The following is a 26,334-nucleotide window of genomic DNA, read 5'->3' as shown; positions in this document are numbered from 1 at the left end:
TAACCGTCCTGTTATTGGACACTTATTCATGGATTAAAGTAATGATGGCTGACTGTGAATAGTGATTTTCTACAATGGCATCTGAAACTGAAACTATAGATATTAAATGATGCTGCATCCAAGCCACTAGCTGTCTGTTAAGTCCAAGATGACACAAAGACAAAAGTTACGGACTGCACCTTTAATAGCAACACATGAAAAAAATGATTGTTAGCTAACAATAAACAATAAATTAGCAAGTGGTACCAACCTCGGCCACCAGGTGCCACTATCAGTAAGCATTACATCTAATGCTGACAAGGTGACAGATTGTCTATGGTACTCTTTTTTTTTTCTTGATTAAGATTTGCAAAACATTCTTGTTATTGTATTAAACCAAAGGTATACTTCCATTTTGATGTGAACGCTCAGCATCTACGTAGTCGAACGCAAGCCTGTCAAAATATACTCCATAACTCTGTGCGTATATACAGGCGGTTGGCGCATGCACGCTATGACTAATATGAAACACCGGACTGTCTCTTCAAGACTTTAAACCCATAAAGATGTCTTTATATTCCCTCAGACTGGAGTTATACAAATGCAGGTATCTCCAGACCTTCTCACACACGCTCTTGACTTGCACATCCACTGTTGTTGTTTTTACCTTCATCTCCTGATGTTTAGTGGCGATTACATCTTCTTCTAGCGCTTCTTTGTGACAGCAGCGGCTCAAAATGTAAGTGTTGCCACCTTGTGGACCCACTAATTAGTGCAAATAACTCCAGGCACATGCGATTCAAAGAAAAATAGGGCTGCGCGCATTTGGTGCTCTTGCACTCTGCTGATGACGAGATTAGCATCCGCATCTGACCGAAGTATACTTTGGGCTTTATACTATAGCAGGTGTGTCCAAACGTTTTCTACTGGGGGCCAGGTGCAAAAAGAAATAAGGTGTCACGGGCTGCACCGTTGTAATTATAATACTTAAAAAAAAAAAAAAAAAAAAGGCTAGATACCATTATTGCATCATCTTTATACAGTATGGTATGCTTAATAATATGCAAGTTTTAATCACTTTTTGTGTTAATAAAGGATGTTTCTTTCACCAAGAATGCTTGTAATAGAACAGTAATGCAGGGTCAGAAATTAAAGGGTGCTTGGGGCAAAAATACCCCCAAAAGTTACAATAAAATGCCCTAAAGTTCAAATGTGGGGGCAAACAATGCCCTGGTTTCTGTTTTGTTATTTATACCATCTAATATAGTTCTTAAAATTCTGCTTTAAGAGTAGCAATACACACTATCATATAAAATATGTTTTGAATAAAAGAATAACACAGTACATTTTGTATGTTTAGAAAAATGCCCTTTATAAACATAAAAATTTCACTGAAAATTGTACCCATAGGGCAATTATTGGCCCTTTTATGGAAAAGTTCATTTCTGTCAATGCAGTAATGTAACGAATATTATACTGGGTAAAAGCTTGTTACTTTCAATGCCCTTGGATTTTGTGTTTTTATTTTTTGACATCCATTCAGTGTCACTGCAAAGCACAAGCAGTTTTGGGTGTGATGCCTAACAATAATCAGAATATGTAAAATTTTCCTGCTATGATGTAATTCAAGGAATTACTCTATTTATTAGTCATTCAATCATACTTTCTGTTCTGTTACAAATATTATTTTAATTTGATCAAAATTATTGAGCTCCCTTTATTTGGTTGATACGCAAGTGCGAGCTGAGCGCATAGATGCACTCTCTCTTATGTCCTTACTCTCAAATGGCGCTGAGAAGTCCATTAATCATTTTTCTTGTTTCAATGAAACAACAAAACTAACCAATTCACAACAATTAATAAACTTCCCAGCACTGCAGAAGACATTCTAGTATAGTGCTCGTGCGTGTCTGTGCGTGCTCATTAAAGTCGGTGCGGCCAGTCACGCTGCACAGCGGCAGATCTACTCAGTTGTACAATGTGTGGTGTCGGGACATTTTATTGAGAACGTGTATGAGCAAAGTGTCTATCCTGATACCAGTTCTATAACAAATGCATCATTCTTTTTGCGTGCCGCTTCATCCGTGGAAATCTGGAGGATTCCAAACTCCTGAACTCTTCCAATGAATGAAGCTGGTGGCAACTAAAGAAAACGCACTAGTGGAGACAAATGCACTGTGAAATGTGGCTGTACGCGACACCCAGTTTTCAGAATACGGATTTCATATAATTTCTCAATAGCAGGCCAAAGTAGAGCGGTCAAGGGTCAACAGACATCCTGTTACTTCGGCAGCATAAGATGTTATGCTTGCTGATAGTGGCACCTGGTGGCCGAGGTTGGTACCACATGCTAATTGTTAGCTAGCAAGAAAAAAAATGTATTGCCTCTATTCAGAGAAAAAAATGCTGAGAATTTTTCATTTTTTTTTGTAGGACATTGGCACTAAGACACCTAAAAAAATAAAAAATAAAACAATTTCACCTAGTGAATTTTTTTTTTTTACCTTGCGGTTCAGGGCTTCCATACTTATTAAATAAGTTGGTTGTTTGTATTTCAGAAAAAGCCACTAGCACCGCCCTGCAGGCAGAAGACTGGAGCCTCAACCTGGAGATTTGTGATATCATCAACGAGACTGATGATGGGTGCGAATTCAACATTTCAAATTCACGTATAGAAAATACTCCTATATTTCCTTTTATAGTTATGTTTATAATTAATGATTGCCTCTTGTGGAGTCTGAATGTTTGTGTTGTTTTTTCAGGCCCAAAGATGCAATGAAGGCTTTAAAGAAGAGGATTGTGGGTAATAAGAACTTCAGGGAGGTGATGCTGGCACTGACAGTGAGTGATCACACTAAATCCACACTGTTACGACATCAAGTCATACTCTCATATTGATTTGAGACTGCTGGTTTTGTGTGTTTTAGGTTCTCGAGACGTGTGTGAAGAACTGTGGTCATCGTTTCCATGTGTATGTGTGCACCAGAGAGTTTGTGGAGGGCGTTCTGGTCAGAGCGATTCTACCCAAAAACAATCCACCCATGATCTTACACGACAGAGTGCTGAGCCTCATTCAGGTGAATCACAGTAAAGCATCTGTTGACAGTTTAAATTAGATTTTATTGTCATTGTGCAAATAGAGTTAGCATCTAAATAGATGTAGAAAATAGTAGTACAGTATTTCAATTAATGGGTTATTGATAATTAAGTTTGTCTGGCAGGGTCGGAAATTAAGGGTGCTCTGGGCAAAAATGCCACCAAAAAAAACAACTCAAAATGCAGGGAAAAAAATGCGAATAAATAAATGAAAATATCTTTTTTTTTATTTGTAACATCTGATAAAGTTCTTTCTATTATAGTCTTAGGGGCCGTTTACACGACAATGTTTTCAACTAAAAACGGAAAACGTTTTATGTGTTTTGGCTGTTCTTTTACACAACAACGGCAATTTGGAGCCTGAAAACGCAAACTTTTTAAAACGGGTTTCAAAGTGCAAGTTTTTGAACACAATACCGTTATCGTCTCCGTGTAAACATACAAAAACGCGAATTTGTGAAAACAATGACGTCATGCGCACGTGTATTACGTGTTATATAAAGAATGATGGATTGATAGGCATCAATTTGAGATGTATAATTATCTATATGAATACTGCTGTCTGTGCAAATAACAATAATCAATAATTGATTCATTTGGAGTGTTTTGTATGGAGTGTGAACATTGTACAGTAGGCAGAACCTGCAATTTGAAAATCTTGAAATTAATGGATTCAGATGGGAAAAATGTATTTGGATTTTAAATGTTATTTATTTATTTACTTAATTTTATTTGATGTACCTTTACCCTGCAGTTCATTCACCCACCGCTTATGTATATAGCCTATAGACAGAGATGTGACGCCATGTACAGTATTCAATGATATGCTTAGAATATGAAAACATGAGGCAATGCATGTCAGATCCAGACCTCTCTCTCCGTCAGAAGATATCCATATATCAGAGTTCTGTCTGATATCCAAAACCAGTCAACATCAACAGCTTATGTTAACTTACTCTTCTACCAGCCCAAGAGTCAGCAGGGGGAATACAGAAGAAGGCAGGAGATGAAGTGATGGTAAAAATGAGCAGAGTTTATTGAATAATCATGAGAGTTCAGTCTATAGGCATGCACGCGAGTACTTCAAAACAATGCGCGAGACATTCAAAACTACAATGGTGGACTACAGGACTGTGTTTGTGCTGCTCAAGATTTTGAGTTTATTGATGCTTCTCCAGTAAATAATTGTAGTAATAAAGCAACCTCATCGTCCGTCCAGACAAAATTGCTCGATGCTTTCGCCATCTTCATTGTTTGTATTAACCGCTCTGTGGAAGAATGCTTATGTGCGCAGGCGCGTAGTGTTTCTTTACAAAGTGACATCGCCAACTACTGGCCTGGCATGCATAATATAGCGTTTTTAGTCGTTTTCGCGGATCTGTGTGAACGGGGATCGTTTTGACAACGTTGTCGTCTGTACGCGAAACTTTTCAAAAACGCAAAAGAAAAACGTTTCCGTTTTTAGTACATCGTTGTCGTGTAAACGTACCCTTAGATATACAATTTATGGAATAAAATGAGTTGATGTTGATTGTTATTACAAAGGGAGAATTTGTGAATAAATGCTGTGCTCAGTGATGTCATACAATGGCAGTTCATGGTGACCACCTCTTCAAGCTTCAAAAGAACACAAAAGTATAATTCAGAAGTTTAATAAATTATTCATGAGACTCATGATTGATATGAAAGCATATGATAAGATTTGATGAGAAACAAACTGAAATCTAATGTATTATTTAGTGAAAATATTCACTGACCATTGATCTCCTGTGACAGTTCACGCAGCCCCCTCGCAACATTTGGGCGTTCAAGTGAAAACTCGTTTTGTTTATCTAAAAACAGGTCCTCCACAGCGATAGTGACAACAGAACACAACACAGCTACACAAAATAGAGAACAGAACTTACTAAACATGTCTGAAAAGTTTGTAGTCCAAGAATTGATGCATTTCTATGCCCAGCCTTATATATAGATTTTTTTAAATTATAATTTTTTTTTATCCCCTTTTCTCCCCAACATGGAATGCCCAATTCCCACTACTTAGTAAGTCCTTGTGGTGGCGCGGTTACTCGCCTCAATCTGGGTGGTGGAGGACAAGTCTCAGTTGCCTCCGCTTCTGAGATCGTCAATCTGTTCTGAGACTCGATGTGCATGACACCGCGGAGACTCACGGCATGTGGAGGCTCATGCTACACTCTGCGATCCACACACAACTCACCACGCACCCCATTGAGAGTGAGAACCACTAATTGCGACCACAAGGAGGTTACCCTATGTGACTCTAACATCCCTAGCAACCAGGCCAATTTGGTTACTTAGGAGACCTGGCTGGAGTCACTCAGCACACCCTGGATTCGAACTTGTGACTTCATGGGTGATAGTCAGCGTCAATATTTGCTGAGATACCCAGGCTGAGTACTCAGATATCAAACAGAAACATAGAGGAGAGCTACAGGCAGCCATAGTCACACCGTGTCCTAACCTGACGGCAAACAACAAGTTTTTAAATTGTTTTTTTTTTCCTAACTGGCAGTGGCGAGCGACGGGACATTCTATCAATCGCTTTATTTTCTATTTTCTGCATCATACGGGTAACTCTGTCTGCTGCGAACTGGCACCAGTCCAAAAACTTTCTCATAACAGTATATTAAAGCCAGCATCTCATGAGCCAGTTTAAACCGACTTGATTTTGGCTGAGAATGTTACGCCTACCAAATGTTTTTGGAGGTCTCAATCTCTTCAGGTCTGTCACAAATATTCACTGGTTCAGAAAGGAGAAAAGGTGACAGACATTCCCGCCTACTGCATCTCTCTCTTTGATTGAGAACTTGAAAAAATAAGGCTGGGCATAGAAATGCATCAGTTCTTCGAGTACAAACTCTTCAGACATATTTAGTAAGTTTTGTGTGCAGTTGTGTTGTGTTCTGTTGTCATTATCGCTGTGGAGGACCTGTTTTTAGATAAACAAAACGAGTTTTCGCTTGAACGCCCCAATGTTGCGAGGGGGCTGCATGAACTGTTGCTCTCGTGCCCTATCACGAACACACACAGGAGATCAACGGTCAGTGAACATTTACACTAAATAATACATTAGATTTCAGTTTGTTTTTCATCAAATCTTATCGTATGCTTTCATATCAATCATGAGTCTCATGAATAATTTATTAGACTTCTGAATTATACTTTTGTGTTCTTTTGAAGCTTGAAGAGGTGGTCACCATAAACTGCCATTGTATGACATCACTGAGCACAACATTTATTCACAATTTCTCCCTTTGTGTTCAGAAAAAGAAAGTCAGTCATATAGGGTTATAACAACACAGGGGTGAGTAAACAATGACTGAATTTACATTTCTGGGTGAACTAATCCTTTAATTTCTGACACTGTTGTCTAGGATGATAAAAATGAAATCTTTTAAAAATGTAGTTTAAAATGTATGTGACAAGTTTATAGAAATTTTACCTTTGTGTCAATGTTGGTATCACAATCAAAAAAAAACACTAATAGCATTTTCTACAAAAAATAGATTTACTAGTAATAACTTTAAATATGTCATATGGTATAATTATCAAGTAAAAGGTATTCAAATATATACCATGTACCTTGAATACATGATAGCTTACACAACCTAACCATTAAATAATTATAAAAAAAAAAAAATGCTTTCAAACATATTGTTTTCAAAGTAATTTTTTTTTAATAAGTTTTTGATGCAAGAATATCAAATAGTTTTCTCAGGGTTACTCCACTTTACCTGAACAAAATGTGCTTTTTCCTTAAAATGTCAAAATAATTATATTTATTTAATATGAAGAAATAATATTGTTGTTTTTTTTTAACTTCACACAGTCATGAGGGCCTAAAATGTTTTTTTTGTCACATGACATATTGATTACACCACATGACTTTATGTGCAAATGTTTTTCTAATATTAATCATATATTAATCAAGTTGTTTCTCCGCTTTTAAACAAAGAAATAATAATAAAATATTATTCTGCACTTATAATGCCAACATAATTTTATTTGGAAGATTTTCAGCTTTTAAAGAGACTTAGATTTTTTTGTACTGTTTCCAGACAGTTACACCACATGACATTTTTGACTTTGAGCCCCATAAATATCAAAATGACTTTGAGCTTAGTAATTGAAAATATGAAGAGGTGTGTTCCACCGGCGGGCCAGCGAGAAAAAATAAATCGTCAATACATTAATAACTACAGACTTGACCAACACTAAATAGGTATCGTTTGAAAGCTTAGAATATCTGCTTTCCAATGCATGTAGACATTATGTCCAAAACTGAACAAGTGCTTTGAAATTTTCAGACAAATCAGAAGTGGTCCGTTTTAATAAATTATTAATAATTTTGCACTGCGCATATTATTGTAATCAGCAAAAACATCAATCTCATCAAATAGTCATGTGTCATATGTCGTTGGAAAGCTTTTAAAGAGTAGAATACAACCAGCCTATTTGTTTTACTCACAGACAAAAATATAGTGAGTAATAGCTAAGGATATGTCTTTGATAATTATGTTGGTGCTGCTTATATGCTGCATTTTCACTTATAACTTAACAAAAATGAAGGGAACATAAAATATCATATACCATTACTTACAGTAGGTGATTATCTTTCAAACAAGCCCACACACAAGGTAATCGGATGCATAGATCATTAGATAATCCACATGAAGCACAATGTTACATATGACCACCAGGAGATGGCGCCAAATACATGACACAGACTCAATGATGACTCAAATGACATAGAATGAAACTCATTCTGTGAAATCTCATTACTAAAATCATGTCTGCATGCTATGCAAACCTTTAGTCATTGTTGTGTTTGCATGTGTGATTAGTTCTTATGTACAATTATTATGTTTTATTTGTTTGGAGATGTTTTTGGACACTGATAAATTATTTTTGTAATGTTATAAATTTTGATTGCTTTGTCGAATCCACACAAAAATGTTCTCAGATACAGTTGACATGATTGGGAAAAAAACAAAAGCAGTTTTTCGGAGCCACCTTATTAACACTGAGAGATATATAATGTTAAATAAGAAAAATAAGAAAAAAGGCACATTTTGGCTTAATATTTTTGTGATTTTTTTTTTTTCAGCAGTTTCTTAGGCTGAGAGTCTCAGAATGTGTCATAATCTATATCATTTAAATTTGAAAAGTTTTCTTTACAATGATAACAAACACTTGACCCTCCTTGTTTTCTTGTCGAGTTATAAGCCTTTAATTTTGGATATGCCATCTCAACAGGAAATCTTTAAAAACACCTTCAGATCTTAAAGGGTTAAAGTAATAGTTTTGTGTGAATTGGGCCTGCACCCTTCACAGTACTCACTTCAAGTGTTGTGGCCTCCTTAGTGAGTAGGGCACATTGATGTTCACTTTCGGTGAATATGGCTAGTCTTTACCTCTCTTCTCCGTGTTTTTGGCTCTGTGTTGCAGTCGTGGGCTGATGCTTTCAGGAACAGTCCGTCTCTGTCTGGAGTTGTGAGTGTGTATGAGAATATGCGGCAGAAAGGACTGCAGTTTCCCATGACGGATCTAGACTCTCTCTCTCCGATCCACACTCCCAACAGGGTAAATATCTCCCATCCACAAAACAGCTGCCGAATGAAAGAGCTTCAATTTCAGTTGGGATTCTGCCGTAGTGAACTCGTCTTGCAGCATATGTACTGTACTGTATGTAGTCGGCAGCAACAGAGTCTTTGTATTTGTAGTACATTTATTATCTCTGCTTGTCTTTAGAGCCTCACCTGTGCTAATCTGATCCAACACTTAAATGCAGGTGTAATTCCAGTGTGATTCTAGTATCTTTGTGTTCTCATTTTTAGGTCTGTGATTAACATGCTAACATGACTACCTGTCCTGGTGATTTGTGCAGTTTACATGTAAATCAGATGAGCTGTTTGAATCACTCCATTGTTTCTCTGTAACAGACCTTCAATGTTCATTATCTCTCTCAGAGTATTCCAGACAATGAGACGTCTTCCTCATCTGTGTCCCTGCCTGATTCGAGGACACACACTCAGTCCTCACCACCAGCACACACTTCACAAAGTGTCCAATCGAATGGCCAACAGAACCTTGTTTCAACTGAGCAGGTATTTCACACACTGGAACAGATGAGGGCAGGAGTTTCTGGGTCAGTGTTAAGAGAAGGTCAGTAAATATTAGGGTCAGTAGTTTAGATTGGTCAGTGTTTTGCTGTGTTGGGGAGTAGTACACTAAAAATAGCGACACTACTAACTTAACTACATTTTCAGTAGTGTGACAGTAGTTCAGCTATTTTCACAATAGTGTCACTTTTCTAGTAACAAGCTTCATTTACCAACGAGTAGTGCTGTAATGTCACAAAACGCTTCATTTGTCACATTAATTTAGTGTTGAGAACTCTGATTCATTTAAGTGATTCAGTTCTTTTGGACGGTTCATGTAAATGCATAGGTTAAATTAAACGATTCACTTATATTTAGCATTGAGAACTCCGATTCATTTAAGTGATTCAGTTCTTTTGGACGGTTCATGTAAATGCATAGGTTAAAATAAACGATTCACTTATATTTAGCATAGAGAACTCCGATTCATTTAAGTGATTCGGTTCTTTTGGACGGTTCATGTAAATGCACAGGTTAAAATAAATGATTCACTCATATTTAGCGTTGAGAACTCCGATTCATTTAAGTGATTCGGTTGTTTTGGACGGTTCATGAAAATGCACAGGTTAAAATAAACGATTCACTCATATTTAGCATTGAGAACTCCGATTCATTTAAGTGATTCAGTTCTTTTGGACGGTTCATGTAAATGCATAGGTTAAATTAAACGATTCACTTATATTTAGCATTGAGAACTCCGATTCATTTAAGTGATTCAGTTCTTTTGGACAGTTCATGAAAATGCACAGGTTAAATTAAACGATTCACTCATATTTAGCATTGAGAACTCTGATTCATTTAAGTGATTCGGTTCTTTTGGACGGTTCATGTAAATGCACAGGTTAAATTAAACGATTCACTTATATTTAGCGTTGAGAACTCTGATTCATTTAAGTGATTCAGTTCTTTTGGACGGTTCATGAAAATGCACAGGTTAAATTAAACGATTCACTTATATTTAGCGTTGAGAACTCTGATTCATTTAAGTGATTCAGTTCTTTTGGACGGTTCATGAAAATGCACAGGTTAAAATAAACGATTCACTTATATTTAGCATTGAGAACTCCGATTCATTTAAGTGATTCAGTTCTTTTGGACGGTTCATGAAAATGCACAGGTTAAATTAAACGATTCACTCATATTTAGCATTGAGAACTCCGATTCATTTAAGTGATTCAGTTCTTTTGGACGGTTCATGTAAATGCACAGGTTAAATTAAACGATTCACTCATATTTAGCATTGAGAACTCCGATTCATTTAAGTGATTCAGTTCTTTTGGACGGTTCATGTAAATGCACAGGTTAAATTAAACGATTCACTCATATTTAGCATTGAGAACTCTGATTCATTTAAGTGATTCGGTTCTTTTGGACGGTTCATGAAAATGCACAGGTTAAAATAAACGATTCACTTATATTTAGCATTGAGAACTCCGATTCATTTAAGTGATTCAGTTCTTTTGGACGGTTCATGTAAATGCACAGGTTAAATTAAACGATTCACTCATATTTAGCATTGAGAACTCCGATTCATTTAAGTGATTCAGTTCTTTTGGACGGTTCATGTAAATGCACAGGTTAAATTAAACGATTCACTCATATTTAGCATTGAGAACTCTGATTCATTTAAGTGATTCAGTTCTTTTGGACGGTTCATGTAAATGCACAGGTTAAATTAAACGATTCACTCATATTTAGCATTGAGAACTCTGATTCATTTAAGTGATTCAGTTCTTTTGGACGGTTCATGTAAATGCACAGGTTAAATTAAACGATTCACTCATATTTAGCATTGAGAACTCTGATTAATTTAAGTGATTCGGTTCTTTTGGACGGTTCATGTAAATGCACAGGTTAAAATAAACGATTCACTTATATTTAGCATTGAGAACTCCGATTCATTTAAGTGATTCAGTTCTTTTGGACGGTTCATGAAAATGCACAGGTTAAAATAAATGATTCACTCATATTTAGCATTGAGAACTCCGATTCATTTAAGTGATTCAGTTCTTTTGGACGGTTCATGAAAATGCACAGGTTAAATTAAACGATTCACTCATATTTAGCATTGAGTACTCTGATTCATTTAAGTGATTCGGTTCTTTTGGACAGTTCAGGTAAATTAACTAGCTCACATAAATGATTCACTGATTCACTGTGCAGTCTTAAAGGGACTTTGCCTTCTTTTTTTTTTTTATATTTAGTTAATTGCTGCTGTTTATAACTAGATTTTGATTCAGCTACATAAAATGGTTTGTTTTCTAATTTATTAGTTCATATTAAGTATAAACTTATGTTCAGTTTAATGTTAATGTTATTTATTTAGCCCTTATGAAAATTGACAATGGTTTTACTATACAGTAGTAATGTTGTAATAAACATGACCGTTCGGGGTCAGTGGTTTGAGGTGGTCAATTTTCATGTGTTTGACTGGTTTTCCTCCACAAGCAGAAGCTGAGGTCTGAACTGGATCTGGTCAAAGGAAATCTGACTGTCATGACTGAGATGTTGAATCAAGTCAAACCAGGAGAAACTTCTGCATCAGACACTGAACTACTACAGGTCTCTCTCTCTCCCCCAATCTATGATTTTCTTTTGAATCTGCTGTTTTTAGTTGTGTCTGATAATGTGTGTGTGTGTGTGTGTGTGTGTGTGTGTGTGTGTGAGCAGCAGTTGTATTCAGTGTGTAAGCAGATGCAGCAGAGAGTTGTGGAAGTGATTCCTAATCTATCAGAAGAGGAGATGTTTGGAGAACTTTTGCTCTTAAATGACGATCTGAACAACGCTTTCATCCGCTACGAGAGGTGTTACAACATTCATCATACACACACATTACTGCACACCTGAGATACTGAGATGAAAACACAATGAATTCAGTTTATAAACCTTTATCTGTCTCTGTCTGTTTCGCTGTATACAGATTTGATAGATTAAATAACATGCAGAGAGCAACCACAGAACAGCTGGAGTCACAGGTAAACATTCTTATATACTGTTTATCTTGCTGTGAACGATTTTTATGAAATTGCACAAAAACTATTTTAAAATATGATAATTGTATCATTGAATGTAATTGTATGATTAAATATGTATACATTACAAATACATATGTGACCTGCTCTGTCATTTTGAGTCACATTGACCCAGAATCACATTTTGACCACTAAAGTAAAAAGCTCTCAGCATTCAAATGATATCGTATTTATGTTGCCATCCCAAACTCTTTTCGAGATATAATCATTTAAATGATGGCTGTCATAAAACCTTGTTTTGAGAAGAAAAAAAAAACGGCTTCTAAAGATTCCAAACAATTTTCAGACATTATCTGACAGAATTGGAAGATTTATTCAAGCATACATTAAATTATCAAGACTTATACTACGGCACTTTTGAATGCTTGATTCTGATTGGTTGACGGGTGTTCTAAGGTGTGCAATAGAGCGCAACGGTGTCCGTCCACTTTTTCAGCCGTCTTGGTTCCAGATGTATTTTTCCTATTCATTTCTTCTATGGGGATTTCATCAAATCTTCATAAAAGAGTACCAATCCAACCAGCTCTGAGGTGAATCACAACATTACAAACTTTGATTTGAAGCAAAAAAATTATTTGAAAATCAGACAAAAAGACAAAGATACAAGACTGTGCACTTAATGTCTTTAATGAAGGAATGAACTACAATCCCATGAAGCATTGAGAATGATGTAACCAAATTTAAAATGATGGAATTATTGATTATAAGTATAGAAAATATATTCAGTATTTAAAGTATGCTGAACAATATATTTAGATATATAAGTAGTTTGAGAGTGTATCATTTGAAAGCTGAAACTTTGTTTTATCAAAAACAATAGAAACCCCAAAACAGTCCTTCAGCGTCTTCTGACTCATTTTGATAGAGCACACCACCTATACACGTTATTGGATTTCTTTGAACAGACTGAGACAGGAAACCTGATAGATCTCAGCCCTCTGTCACAATCAGCCAATCAGAGCACTGTTCCAGCCATCAGTCAACATGTGTCCCTCCTTCCATCCAACCAAACACAAAGCTCAGGTGAGAGAAATTCAAATTCTCTGCCATGATGATAAGAAAAAGAAAAATTAGATGATAAATAATCACTGTCCCTCTCTGTGTTTCTCGATCAGCGGTTGAAGATGAAGAGTTTGACATGTTTGCTCAGACGAGGACTAGTTCTCTGGCTGAACAAAGGAGGAGGTGTGTGTGTCTGTGTGTGTGTGTCTGTGTGTGTGTCTGTGTGTGTGTGTGTCTACGTCTACAGGTTTGGCTATAATTTTGAGGGCCAAATTGAGAAATTGAAAATCTCCTCACTTATGTACTGAGACATGATGGAAACTAACTTGTAAAAACAATTTCAGTGCTTAAATATGGAGCACCTTAGAGGACAGGACGCGATTTTTATTTCTTAATTAGTTTTGCGTTCCCTCAAAATAGTTTGCGTTCCCTCGCAATATGTTTTGCGTTCCCTCAAAATAGTTTGTGTTCCCTCGCAATAAGTTTTGCGTTCCCTCGCAGTATGTGTTGCGTTCCCTCAAAATAAGTTTTGCGTTCCCTCGCAGTATGTGTTGCGTTCCCTCAAAATAAGTTTTGCGTTCCCTCGCAGTATGTGTTTGCGTTCCCTCACAATAAGTTTTGCGTTCCCTCGCAGTATGTTGCGTTCCCTCACAATAAGTTTTGCGTTCCCTCGCAGTATGTGTTGCGTTCCCTCAAAATAGGTTGCGTTCTCTCGCAATATGTTTTGCATTCCCTCGCGATATGTTTTGCGTTCCCTCGCAATAAGTTTTGCATTCCCTCGCGATATGTTATGCGTTCCCTCGCAATAAGTTTTGCGTTCCCTCGCAGTATATGTTGCGTTCCCTCAAAATACGTTTTGCATGCCCTCGCAATATGTTTTGTGTTCCTTCGCAATAAGTTTCGCCTGTTCTCGCAATAGTTTGCGTTCACTCACAATTAGTTTTGCCATGGTTGTTGTAGTAAAACCCTGGCAAGGGTTGCGAAGAAACGCAAAAAGCAGTGGTTCTGAACCTTTTTTGAGTACTGGACCCCCATCATATTTCAAAACCAGTCTCAAGGACTCCCTGACACGTGGCTTTTTTTAAATTAAATATGAACTGAATAGGAAAAACTGTTACACACCATTACTTAAAGCAAATTCTCCTGATTAAATCATGCCCCAATGCACCGTGATACGATGTGAAGATGCTGAGGTAATCTTCACAGAGCGCATCTTAATATCAGATTCTGAGCAGCTGAAGGGAAGTCATGGAGCTGGTTGTTCCTGGGTCCTAATGCCTACCAGATACAACCTCTGTCAGAGCGACTTATACACAAATGCAAGAGTGTAGATTTGGCTTGAACATTGGGGGGTTGCAGCGTGAAGCATTTGCATGTTTCCATTGATCATGATTTATATAATGGGGTGGGGGGGTTGTACGTATGTGTTTTGATTATTGGGGGGGTTACCTCCCCATCTCCTCCGGAATCTACGCCCCTGCACAGATGCATCTTGTCTGGGTTTTTTTCTCTCCCTCTTTCAACAATGTGATTTTCAAAAATATTTAAAATGATTCTATGGACCCCCTGCAATTACGCCACGGACCACTAGGGGTTGAGAAACTGCTCTCCGTACTCTTCACTAGATATTAAGGCTCATAAATCTTTTCAGATGAACTGTCATGGTCATATGTGTTGTGGTGTGGTTCAGATCTTTTAAAATATATTTAAAAAAAATTGGTTTCTGGATACACAGGACAGAAATGTTTTAACGTGTGTGTGTGTGTGTTTGTAGTGTGCGGTATGAGGATCCTGCTGCAGTTGAGGGTTTGGCTGAAGCGCTGGACACACGATTGCAGGTCACCGCAGGGGTCAGTACACACTCAACTGTAGAAATGTTTCATAAAACAGGGATGCAATGATGGATCAGCTGCTGATATTTAACGGCTAATTATTGACCAAATTAAAACCATCGGCATATCGGTTATTAGCTTGAAAACGCCGATATGAGAAACCGATGGTTTATTTATTATTAATTAGTAACGCACTTTGTAAAAAAAACTCTGTGAATTGAAATGCTAATCCAGAAATAATAATAGCCACAATATGTAGAAGTGGTGGCACTCCTAAGAACATGTCATATTAAATTTTTATTCTGTCTCGTTCTCACGTTAATGCGGATAAAATGGCATAAACGGACGTGACCTTCCCTATATAGGATACATGATGAGGGAAACCATCTAAAACACTTTGAAACCTGCAGACTTCTGAGATATCGGTATGATATCCATTAATGCTGCACGATTGATTGAATTACAAAATAACCTTTTTCATATCAGTCACCATGTTATCATATTTAGTTATTTTGTATCTTTTTAAAATGTTGGCCTGTCATGTGTTCAACAGATTCAATGTTCAATGGAAATTATTTATTGTTTAAATATTAAAAAAGCTTTTGTACCTCTTTGTACATTTTTAAAGCATAATTCTAAAGTAAAACAGTTGTGTTATGACAACATTAGGTAAGTTGCAAAATATCGGTATTGGCCAAAAATGTTACAATCTGTACATTTTCATCCCTATACAACATAGTTATTCTCATGTTGAATATTTCTAAGTGTCTGTGATGTTATATGCACTGAAGGATGATGGCACAAGACTCTGTAAACAGTAAAAAAAAGATCAAGGGAGCTGATTTAGCTGAATTAGCCAATCAGAAAGATGTACAGCACCTTTAAACTGTCGTCATGAGTGGAATATTCAAATTGATTCAAGTCCTATTTGTGCAGACTAACAGTTTGTGTTCATGTACTGACCAACGACTAACCTACTAACATTTATTTAAATGTGTTTGTAAAGGACAATGAGAGCAGTTGGGTTCGTCAGTCTCAGTGGATTTACAGTGAGGGTCTGGTGGGTTTCACACTGACATTGAAGGCTTTTCTAAATCCATTAATTAAGATTCAAATGAGATAAAAACTCCAACAAATATCAGAACACAGAAAAATCTCCTAAAACTGATGTTACATCCGCTGTAGATTGTTTGTGAGGAATGTAGTTTATTTAGAAGGTTTACGTGCAGTTAATGTGAAATAAAGTGTCTAAGTTTGATTTAAGCCGGTCAGGTTCTGATAATCACTGGTGATCAGATGTTTCCTGCATAATTAGTTGATTTGCATGTGCTGATGGATGAAGGGTCTCATGTTTGTCTTGCAGTTAATGTCTCACTGTTTAAATTACAATCAAATTTGCAAACTTGAAACCATCGAGCAAGCAAAAATGATTGCACACTGCAACCACATAAAACCTTGAAACGTTTCCTGTTGTTCTGTCTTTTCAGGCTCCTGCTCCACACAGTTCTGCCATGGAGGATATTGAGAAATGGTTGTCCACAGAAACGGTAAACAACGCCTGCTTTAACCCATTACATTCACTGATCCGTTAGTGTCAAACCACACTGCACACAGCCATACTGCAGTAGGGGAGGTTCAGAAGAGCGTACTACTGGACCATACTGTACATACTATTCCAGCTGTATATAGCATGTTTATTGTGACAGTATGTTTCTTTTTGCATAGAATACCTGGACATTTATGCATAAAATTGAAATGAAAAAAAAGAGGCAAAAATGACTTTATTTCCAGGTTGATGGGGTCCTTATTTTACTCTAAAATCAAAAGAAACCAATAAGAAATATGGAAATGAAGCCTATTTTAAGGCCATTAAGATTTGTTACACCGTGACATTATTTTCATGACAGTTACACACATTTTAACCACCAATTCTCATTACCGCAATAATATACAGTGGTGTGAAAAAGTGTTTGCCCCTTCCTGATTTCTTATTTTTTTGCATGTTTGTCACACTTAAATGTTTCAGATCATCAAACAAGTTTAAATATTAGTCAAAGATAACACAAGTAAACACAAAATGCAGTATTTAAATGAAGGTTGTTATTATTAAGGGAAAACAAAATCCAAACCTACATGGCCCTGTGTGAAAAAGTGATTGCCCCCTAAACCTAATAACTGGTTGGGCCACCCTTAGCAGCAACAACTGCAATCAAGCGTTTGCGATAACTTGCAATGAGTCTTTTACAGCGCTGTGGAGGATTGTTGTAAGTCAGCCACATTGGAGGGTTTTCGAGCATGAACTGCCTTTTTAAGGTCATGCCACAGCATCTCAATAGGATTCAGGTCAGGACTTTGACTAGGCCACTCCAAAGTCTTCATTTTATTTTTCTTCAGCCATTCAGAGGTGGACTTGCTGGTGTGTTTTGGATCATTGTCCTGCTGCAGAACCCAAGTTCGCTTCAGCTTGAGGTCATGAACAGATGGCCGGACATTCTCCTTCAGGATTTTTTGGTAGACAGCAGAATTCATGATTCCATTTATCACAGCAAGTCTTCCAGGTCCTGAAGCAGCAAAACAGCCCCAGACCATCACACGACCACCACCATATTTTACTGTTGGTATGATGTTCTTTTTCTGAAATGCGGTGTTACTTTTACACCAGATGTAATGGGACACACACCTTCCAAAAAGTTCAACTTTTGTCTCGTCAGTCCACAGAGTATTTTCCCAAAAGTCTTGGGGATCATCAAGATGTTTTCTGGCAAAAATGAGACGAGCCTTAATGTTCTTTTTGCTCAGCAGTGGTTTTCGTCTTGGAACTCTGCCATGCAGGCCATTTTTGCCCAGTCTCTTTCTTATGGTGGGGTCATGAACACTGACCTTAACTGAGGCAAGTGAGGCCTGCAGTTCTTTGGATGTTGTTGTGGGGTCTTTTGTGACCTCTTGGATGAGTCGTCGCTGCGCTCTTGGGGTAATTTTGGTCGGCCGGCCACTCCTGGGAAGGTTCACCACTGTTCCATGTTTTCGCCATTTGTGGATAATGGCTCTCACTGTGGTTCTCTGGAGTCCAAAGCTTTAGAAATGGCTTTATAACCTTTTCCAGACTGATAGATCTCAATTACTTTCTTTCTCATTTGTTCCTGAATTTCTTTGGATCTCGGCATGATGTCTAGCTTTTGAAGATCTTTTGGTCTACTTCACTTTGTCAGGCAGGTCCTATTTAAGTGATTTCTTGATTGAGAACAGGTGTGGCAGTAATCAGGCCTGGGTGTGGCTAGAGAAATTGAACTCAGGTGTGATAAACCACAGTTATGTTTTAACAGGCGGGGCAAACACTTTTTCACACAGGGCCATGTAGGTTTGGATTTTGTTTTCCCTTAATAATAACAACCTTCATTTAAAACTGCATTTTGTGTTTACTTGTGTTATCTTTGACTAATATTTAAACTTGTTTGATGATCTGAAACATTTAAGTGTGACAAACATGCAAAAAAATAAGAAATCAGGAAGGGGGCAAACACTTTTTCACACCACTGTATTATTTATATTTTTAAATAGTTATACATAATATTGTACTGCCTTTTAATAGTCACTGGTTTTACTTTAGAAAATCATTGTACAGCATCTTTTTTTACTGTAATGTAGTACATACATCGTCATTATTGAAAATAATGTGAATATTTGCAGTCATGATGACAATTGTGGGGTAAAATGTGCTTAACCAATTCAACTTTGTGGACCCGATGCCAGGTCTGTGGGCGCTGCCAGGAGCGTGCAATAAGTTTAGGATTACAAAATAAAGGTCCCCCAGATCCACTAGTCAGGCGTATGTATGTGGTACCATTTGAAAGCTTCAAATCTGAACTTTTCACAGAATTCATCACTTTTGCATGGCATGCACTCACATGCAATGTGGTGAGGTCATGTGACAACAATGTAGTATACTGCTGTTTGAAACGTTAATGCATACTGTTTCACATGCTACAGTATTTTTTAAAAGACAGTGATTACATAGCATATTTTTTTCCTAGGCTGATGAAGAAGACAGTGAGGGGGTGACCAGTGAAGGTAAGACTGCTCTGAATGTTTGTTATTATTAATATCTGAATTTTATCACACACGCAAATCTGTTTTTCTCTCTGTCAGAGTTTGATAAGTTTTTATCAGAGCGAGCTCAAGCTGCAGATCATCTTCCCTCGATGAATAGTCACACAAGCACTCGACAGCCATCGAGCAAACAAGAGCAAAAACACGACCAGCTCTTCACGCTCTGAGACCATCTGCAACACCAAATCTATAACAGCTCCAGGATCCTCACAACAGTCACTGCAGAGAAATATCATGTACTCACTGTGAGGATCCGTTATGCATCTCCGTTTCTGCTCTGTTTAGTCAATACTTTTGAGTTAATAATATTTCATTTGGCCATTAAATGTGTGAGAACCTTTTGATCATTTAAGACAAAGAATCAAACTGCTGTTTGTTGCTGATGTAAGTTAATTTTATTGGCATGTATGTTTTCATTGAGTGTAAAAAGCATTAATGTTGTAAATTAACAATGAAAATAAGACTGGATTATAGAGACCTGAGAGTTCTGTCCGCTGTCATACCTCATTCTTTGGAAACAATGTTATAATATTAAACATACACCATTATATTACCGCTCACATGTGTCACAGTTTGTTTTGAGGTGTTAGAACCAGATGGTCCATAGAATGAAACATAGACATTTCTTAAAATAATATACATATCCTTTACATTTTAAAATGTATTTATACCATGGTCTATTCAAATACTCGATTCTGATTGGCTGGAATGTGTGCGTTAAATTTGTTTAATGCACAGGTAGTTCCAGTCAGTTTGAAACACCGATCCGAGTCGATGGAGACGCCGGCACCATCACTTGGTATTTTTTTTCTTATAACTCCATAATTTATGGTCATACAGATAAGAGGAAGACATTATGTGAAACCATAAAGGGTCTACTTTTATTTGTGTCCACTCGCAATAAAAACAAAACTTTTGTAAAATCCAGAAAACGAACAGGATGCACTTTTTGCTGCGTCAATCTCTGTGAAATTTTGCTTGGAGCACGTCACAAAAATGAACCATAACTCAGCGTATAATTGTCGCACAAACGTGATAAATATGTCTATAGAAACCTTGAAATGTCTAGTTTTAAATGAACCAATTAATTAATGCGTAGGAAACTAATGAGAGATACAGTTTTTCCGTCTCAGCTCATCAGCGCAGCTCTTAAGGCCCAGGTGTACTTCACTTCGCACGTTCCGTTCCATCTCCCACGCAGCTTTGAAAGTATACCTCACGCGGTGAGTGCGAATGGACGCGTTCGACCCATGCGCAGTACAATTGCTTTGTTATACACTACCAGACGTTAGAGGGCAGCACTGAGTCCTGTCATTTGCAGGACATCTGCTCTGAAGGACAAAGAAGAAGAAAAACTGAGGATCTGCCATTAGAGGAAGCAAGAACAACAAAACGCTGACTGCACTGGACGTTCACGGAAACTCCTGATGACGAAAATTACATTTGCGTGGACCGTTGTGGAACGCGGACAGGCGAAGTATACTTTGGGCTTTAGGAACACCCATTAGCAGAGCGCGCTATTCATATGGTAGTGATTTGGGATGATCCTCACGAATATGGCAAACACCCCCATCAATGCTACAAAAGTAGCATCAAGCTTCATCTGATTTATTTATTTTTTATCGCTTTTGGAAGATGCCACGCTACTCACGTGAGGAATCTCTCCAGATGATCCTGAACATTGAGGTATAATTCAAATTTCCATCAGAAGATCATGACTCTGATGAGAAACGCTTGCATTTTAAATATCGACTTGATCCAATGGAGGATACAATTTCTGATGAGTAAATCATTTATTCTTGTATTCATTGTTTATGTACTGTGTGATCATTTGTCAAAAACAAAAAGTTGATTTTCTCAAAAATACAAACGAGTACATACATGTTGCTCATATTCTTTTAGCACAATTTGTGCTGAATACAGTGTAAGTAACTGAAATAACAACCCGTTCTCATTCCCTAAGCATCCAAATTTGACGCTTGTACAGAAGCCGTCTGCGTCTGCATGATGACACCAAAGGTGCCCCCTGGCGTCCTCTCCTTGACCCATTGCTTTCAATGAGAAAACTTTGTCATCAGTTATCAGTCTTTGAATATTACTTTATGTGCCAAACCGCAATGTTTTATAATACTTATAAATATATTAGTGTGATATTACATTACAATAATTTATAATATTTTAAATCCCCTAACCCAACCCCATTTTTTTGGGATTTTCTCCCCAGTTTGGAATGCCCAATTTCCAATGCGCTCTTAAGTCCTCGTGGTGGTGTACTGACTCGCCTCAATCGAATCTCGAATCTCAGTTGCCTCCGCGTCTGAGACTGTCAATCCGCGCATTTTATAACGTGGCTTGTTGAGCGCGTTGCCGCGGAGACCTAGTGCATGTGGAGGCTTCATGCTATTCTCCGCGGCATCCATGCACAACACACCACACGCCCCACCGAGAGTGAACCACATTATAGTGACCACGAGGAGGTTACCCCATGTGACTCTAACCTCCCTAGCAACCGGGCCAATTTGGTTGCTTAGGAGACCTGGCTGGAGTCACTCAGCACGTCCTAGATTCCAGCTTGCAACTCCAGGTGTGGTAGTCAGCGTCTTTACTTGCTGAGCTACCCAGGCCCCCAACCCCATTTCTAAACAACCAATTATCAACAATATAAAACATGAAAGAGACACTTAACTTTAGTAACAATAATTTTATATAAATTAAACCATTTATATTTTTAAGCACCCAACCGCACATTTAAACCTAACCAGTTCTCAACAATAGAAAAGATGTAACAAGCAGATAAAGTACAGTCACGATCATTTATTTCTAAAAATGCACTATAATAATATTCCAAACCATACGATGGCATTGTGTGAGTAGCAGAGTGAAACTGAAGGTTTTAATCCTTCAGTTCAGTGAAGAAACTGTCATCCTGATTCTACCGGCACATCTCGTTCAAAAAATGAATACAACTGAACCTGAGGTCATCATAATGGTTCACAAGACACATGAGAGCCAATGGTAAAATCGCTGCTGATGTCAATCCCATATCATAACGCTTGTAGCGGGAATTTTTGAATGTGTTATAACTAAACTTGTGCAGGATGTGTTACGGTGGATGCCGAGTGACCATGATCGGTGACTAAAAACTTACATTTGGGTTTGTTCTTCACATAAAGTGATTGTAAGAATACACCTGGAATTAAACGGGTCTCTTCAGCAGTGCAGGATGTGTACAGGCAGATTAAATAAACAGATAAACAACATATTAAATATTAAGGACTGTGAATATATGTTGTTGATTTGAAATTAAAATCATTCCCCCAACAATGATTAATGATTAAACGATGCTAAAATTCTGATGCCCTTCGCGTCAGTCATTTGACATCAAAGGTTTCTCGTTGAAAAGAACGCACTTGTCGGTTGCGTCGGAAATTGTCTGTAGATTGACGTGCTGGGCTTTTGCACAAGTGTCAGTTTTTGACACCTTGGGAGTGAGAACGTGTTGGAAATAAGCACAAATGTCAGGGCATGTCAAAACCCCTCAGACTCCAGAGGGTTAATGCACCTACTCTCAGGGATGCAAACTCCTCACATTTCTGCATTTTTGTTGTGGAGGGGAGGGTCGGAGTCCCACGTGATTGACAACAGCAGCGGCTAATCGTGTGCTTGGCTACAGCAGCTCGTGCACAGTGATTCTGCATCTGAAAGAATGCCGCGTGAAGGGCTCTGAATAAGGTGCACTCGTGAAACTTCTCATTTGTAAACAAGCAGAATGATCTACCGACCGAGTGAATGAGAGGCGCATGTTGTTTATTCACTTCAGCATCGGCATGTGAGTCTATATCTTGTTCATCAAGGAGAGAAAGGGGTGGAAGAGCATCAGCGCTGCCGAATACATTCAGTCTGTGAAGCAACTTTACACAAGTGTTTTTCACACACGTTTTTGCCACACAAATGATGTCTTTGAGAGTACAAAGCAACAAGAAATATTTAAAAAGTGTCCAGATTTATAAAGAGATATTGAATGTCTCATAATTTATTTTAATTGAATATTACCTTATCGTTTCCGAGTATCCAGAGACCCCAGTTATTGAACTACAGAAATTACATACACAAAAAAATGCTAACACCTTAACATAAACAAGTCCTCTTTTTACTTTCTGCAGTCAAAGCAATGGCCAGTTTTTCTCTTTCTTCAAAATTCATGTTTATTGTGCACACCTCCTACTTTCTGGCCTCTCCGTGATGCTTTCTGCCATGCTTGTCATGCAAAGTTGACACTTTGATGCAAGTCATGTGGAAGCCGTTTTACATGATGAAAGGACATTACTGAAACTCATTATTATTCTCTATTCTTACTCATTATTATTATTAGGCTATTATTGTTGTCTTTTCTGACATGTCATGCTCAGCTATTTACAGTAAATATTGTAAGAAAATTATAGATCTACTTTGTTCTTATAATGCTTAAACCTTTTAATAAAGTCAGTAGATTTGTAGACATGCACATTTTAATAAAGGAGAAGGTAAGGTTGTTATTAAAACTAACTATTGCAAGACTATTATTGTTGTCTTTTAAGATGAAAAGTCTTGCTCAGCAGTTCTTATAATGCTTAAACACTATAAAGACTCTCGGTAGATTTCGGTCATGAACAACTCATTTATTCAATGACTCACTTATAGCACAAAAGACACTCATTTGTCATCACCTAGTGGCATCACCAGAAGTGGCCATTGAACTAATCAGTTAATAAAACTGAACAAATTTGTGAAACAGAAGCAAGCCACACCAAATATGTTTTATTTTTACAGCTATTTCTGCACACTTGTGCTTTTAATTTGCTATACTTGAATCATTAAAATCACTGGAATTGGTGCTTTTAGCTTATTCTTTAAAAAAATATCCCTGAAAAAATGTCATGGACCAGTGATTGTCTCACCTTTCTCGCCCCTGGTGAGTTTGCATACCTGTTCTCTGCTGTCCTCCGTGATGAGACGATTTGAATTGATAAAAACCATCTAATATTGCTGCACTGCTCAGCATGTGCTGCACTCACCCGCTAGAGGGCGCCGCTTGCTTACGCATCGCTGACTGAAGCGCCGAATGGCAATTGTTTTTTTTTTAAACATGGCCTTTTGCAGTTTACGTTGTAGTAATCACGCAGGACCGTAGGGCGAGTTCATCTTAATTCAATCAATAGTGAGCCTTAATGGATTATTAACCATATTGATGTCTCAAAGTCTGGAGGTTTAAGAGCATTTTGGATGATTTCATCCTCATCATGAACAGTAAGTACCACTTTTACAACTGTCATGTCTGCAAATGAAAATGACAAAGAATAGAAATTAAATATGACATGTTCTTATGAATGCCAACCCTTCTACATTTTGGCACATACACACTTCATAATCGTATTTAATCAAACTACACAATGATCACTCTAAGACTATAGATATTACAGTTTCATTTTTCTGTTAATGCGTGATATTCTGTAAAGCTGCTTTGAAACGATGTGTGTTGTGAAAGGCGCTATACTAATAAAAATGACTTGAAATGTGGCTATGTTTATTCTGGATTGTGCATTGAAATTCACAAAATTCTTTACAGAGTTTGTTGTCCATAAAACATTATATGTACAGCTTTATTAATAAATGTAATATAATCGCACTTCTTTATATCTGTGTCTGATTTAGAATGGACAGAACTTTACATCTAAGGACCCGTAGACAAAGTTAACCGTTTTTGTATTTCTTCCAGTCAAATTTGTGCAGCAAAATCAGTGACAGCTTTAACTAATCAATGTTAGCAAGTGACCATGGTATAACCAGGATAATCCACGGCTAGCTGTGCATTTAACGATTTGAATGCACCTGAATGCGCTTTGCGTCAGGTAGTTCTTCGCCTCCTTTAAAAACACACACCTATCTGTGGATTATCCCTTACTTGTAAATGTGGTTAATGTGCTATTTTTATTGTTTTCCATTTATGGTCACTGGTTGTTGATGTTATTCATGAATGTTTTTATATCCATTATAGTGTGTTACTGATCAAATTTAGTATTTCATGTTTATGTCATGGGTTCTCTGAGTCAGAAAAGGTTCTCAAACCCTGTGTTTGCATGTTTAGGTCACTCAAGTGATATGATTTTATTCACAGTTCAGACAGGTTGGGATATAGATAAATCTATATAGATTTCTTCATCATTTATCTGTGGAGCATTTTGGACTTTGATTTCAGATCTTTTCAGTCGTGTCGCCTCATTAACACCAGATGAGCAGATGTCGAGTGTGGACGTGCTACTATGTAAACCAGATCAGAGTGGTTTGGTTCAGTATGGAATGCCAAATAGGTCAAAATTTGCCATTTTCAAAACACCGTTCCTCCAAAAATGCTGGAAACAAAGATTTTTTTAGTCTAAAGTGCTGAAAAATGCCCAGTTTTTGGAGGAAAGATGTTTTGAATTATGACATATTTGGTGTTTCATATTCACCACATTGATGAAGCGTCTAGGTGCCACGTTCGAAGAGGGTGTGTGGCTGATGGAGGACAGGATACACAGGCACAGCTTCAATGTCCTGACGTCGGTACGGGAGTGACTCGTGTGTTCTGCCTCCTGCGGTCTAAAGTACGGTGTGTTGACGCAGGTCTGGTGTTCTGGCACACAAACTATCACCTGGCACGGGGTGCGCAGACATGGACAAAAGTGTTTGTGGAGACTCGTGCAAATGTGCGCGAACACAGAGCAGCGTTCTTAAAGTCACTGAACACGTGGAAATATCAGGGAATTTGAAAACTGGGATTCCCACAACTTGAAAACTCATGGAAAAGTATTGGTCAAAGGGTGTGGGAACCCTCAATTAGAGACATGATAAACTTATGAGACTGTGACGAGGAGGAGGGCGTGAATCAGCTGATCAGCGGGAGAGCGAGATAAAGGGGAGCCGGAGGCGCCAGTTCGAGAAAGAGACGCACGCGGCCGCGCTGCATGTGTGTCTGTTTTTTTAAGTTCATTTTTATCATTAAACCTTTATGTTGACTGTTCAGCCGGTTCCTGCCTCCTCCTTGCCCAACCTTTACCTGTTACAGAGACCAAACACTGCCAAAAA

The 26,334-nt window shown here is 37.7% G+C and overlaps 1 protein-coding gene across 1 annotated transcript in view; it reads left to right on the top strand.

Annotated features, from left to right (window-relative positions):
* The window catches only part of LOC127446219 (target of Myb1 membrane trafficking protein-like), a 27,119-nt gene extending 7,339 nt beyond the window's left edge, over nt 1-19,780 (top strand). The window contains exons 2-16 of the mRNA XM_051706969.1: nt 2,538-2,622; nt 2,742-2,820; nt 2,907-3,056; nt 8,545-8,679; nt 9,066-9,203; nt 11,706-11,819; nt 11,928-12,061; nt 12,178-12,232; nt 13,195-13,312; nt 13,405-13,474; nt 15,066-15,141; nt 16,130-16,183; nt 16,611-16,670; nt 19,155-19,191; nt 19,270-19,780. Coding sequence (XP_051562929.1) covers nt 2,538-2,622; nt 2,742-2,820; nt 2,907-3,056; nt 8,545-8,679; nt 9,066-9,203; nt 11,706-11,819; nt 11,928-12,061; nt 12,178-12,232; nt 13,195-13,312; nt 13,405-13,474; nt 15,066-15,141; nt 16,130-16,183; nt 16,611-16,670; nt 19,155-19,191; nt 19,270-19,397 — 1,433 coding nt within the window. The 3' untranslated portion in view covers nt 19,398-19,780. The remainder of the gene's footprint in view (nt 1-2,537; nt 2,623-2,741; nt 2,821-2,906; nt 3,057-8,544; nt 8,680-9,065; nt 9,204-11,705; nt 11,820-11,927; nt 12,062-12,177; nt 12,233-13,194; nt 13,313-13,404; nt 13,475-15,065; nt 15,142-16,129; nt 16,184-16,610; nt 16,671-19,154; nt 19,192-19,269) is intronic.
* The last annotated feature ends 6,554 nt before the right edge of the window (nt 19,781-26,334 follow it).

Source organism: Myxocyprinus asiaticus, chromosome 9, assembly GCF_019703515.2.
Source record: "Myxocyprinus asiaticus isolate MX2 ecotype Aquarium Trade chromosome 9, UBuf_Myxa_2, whole genome shotgun sequence".
Taxonomy (NCBI): domain Eukaryota; kingdom Metazoa; phylum Chordata; class Actinopteri; order Cypriniformes; family Catostomidae; genus Myxocyprinus; species Myxocyprinus asiaticus.
This window is presented reverse-complemented; position numbering and strand designations above follow the sequence as displayed.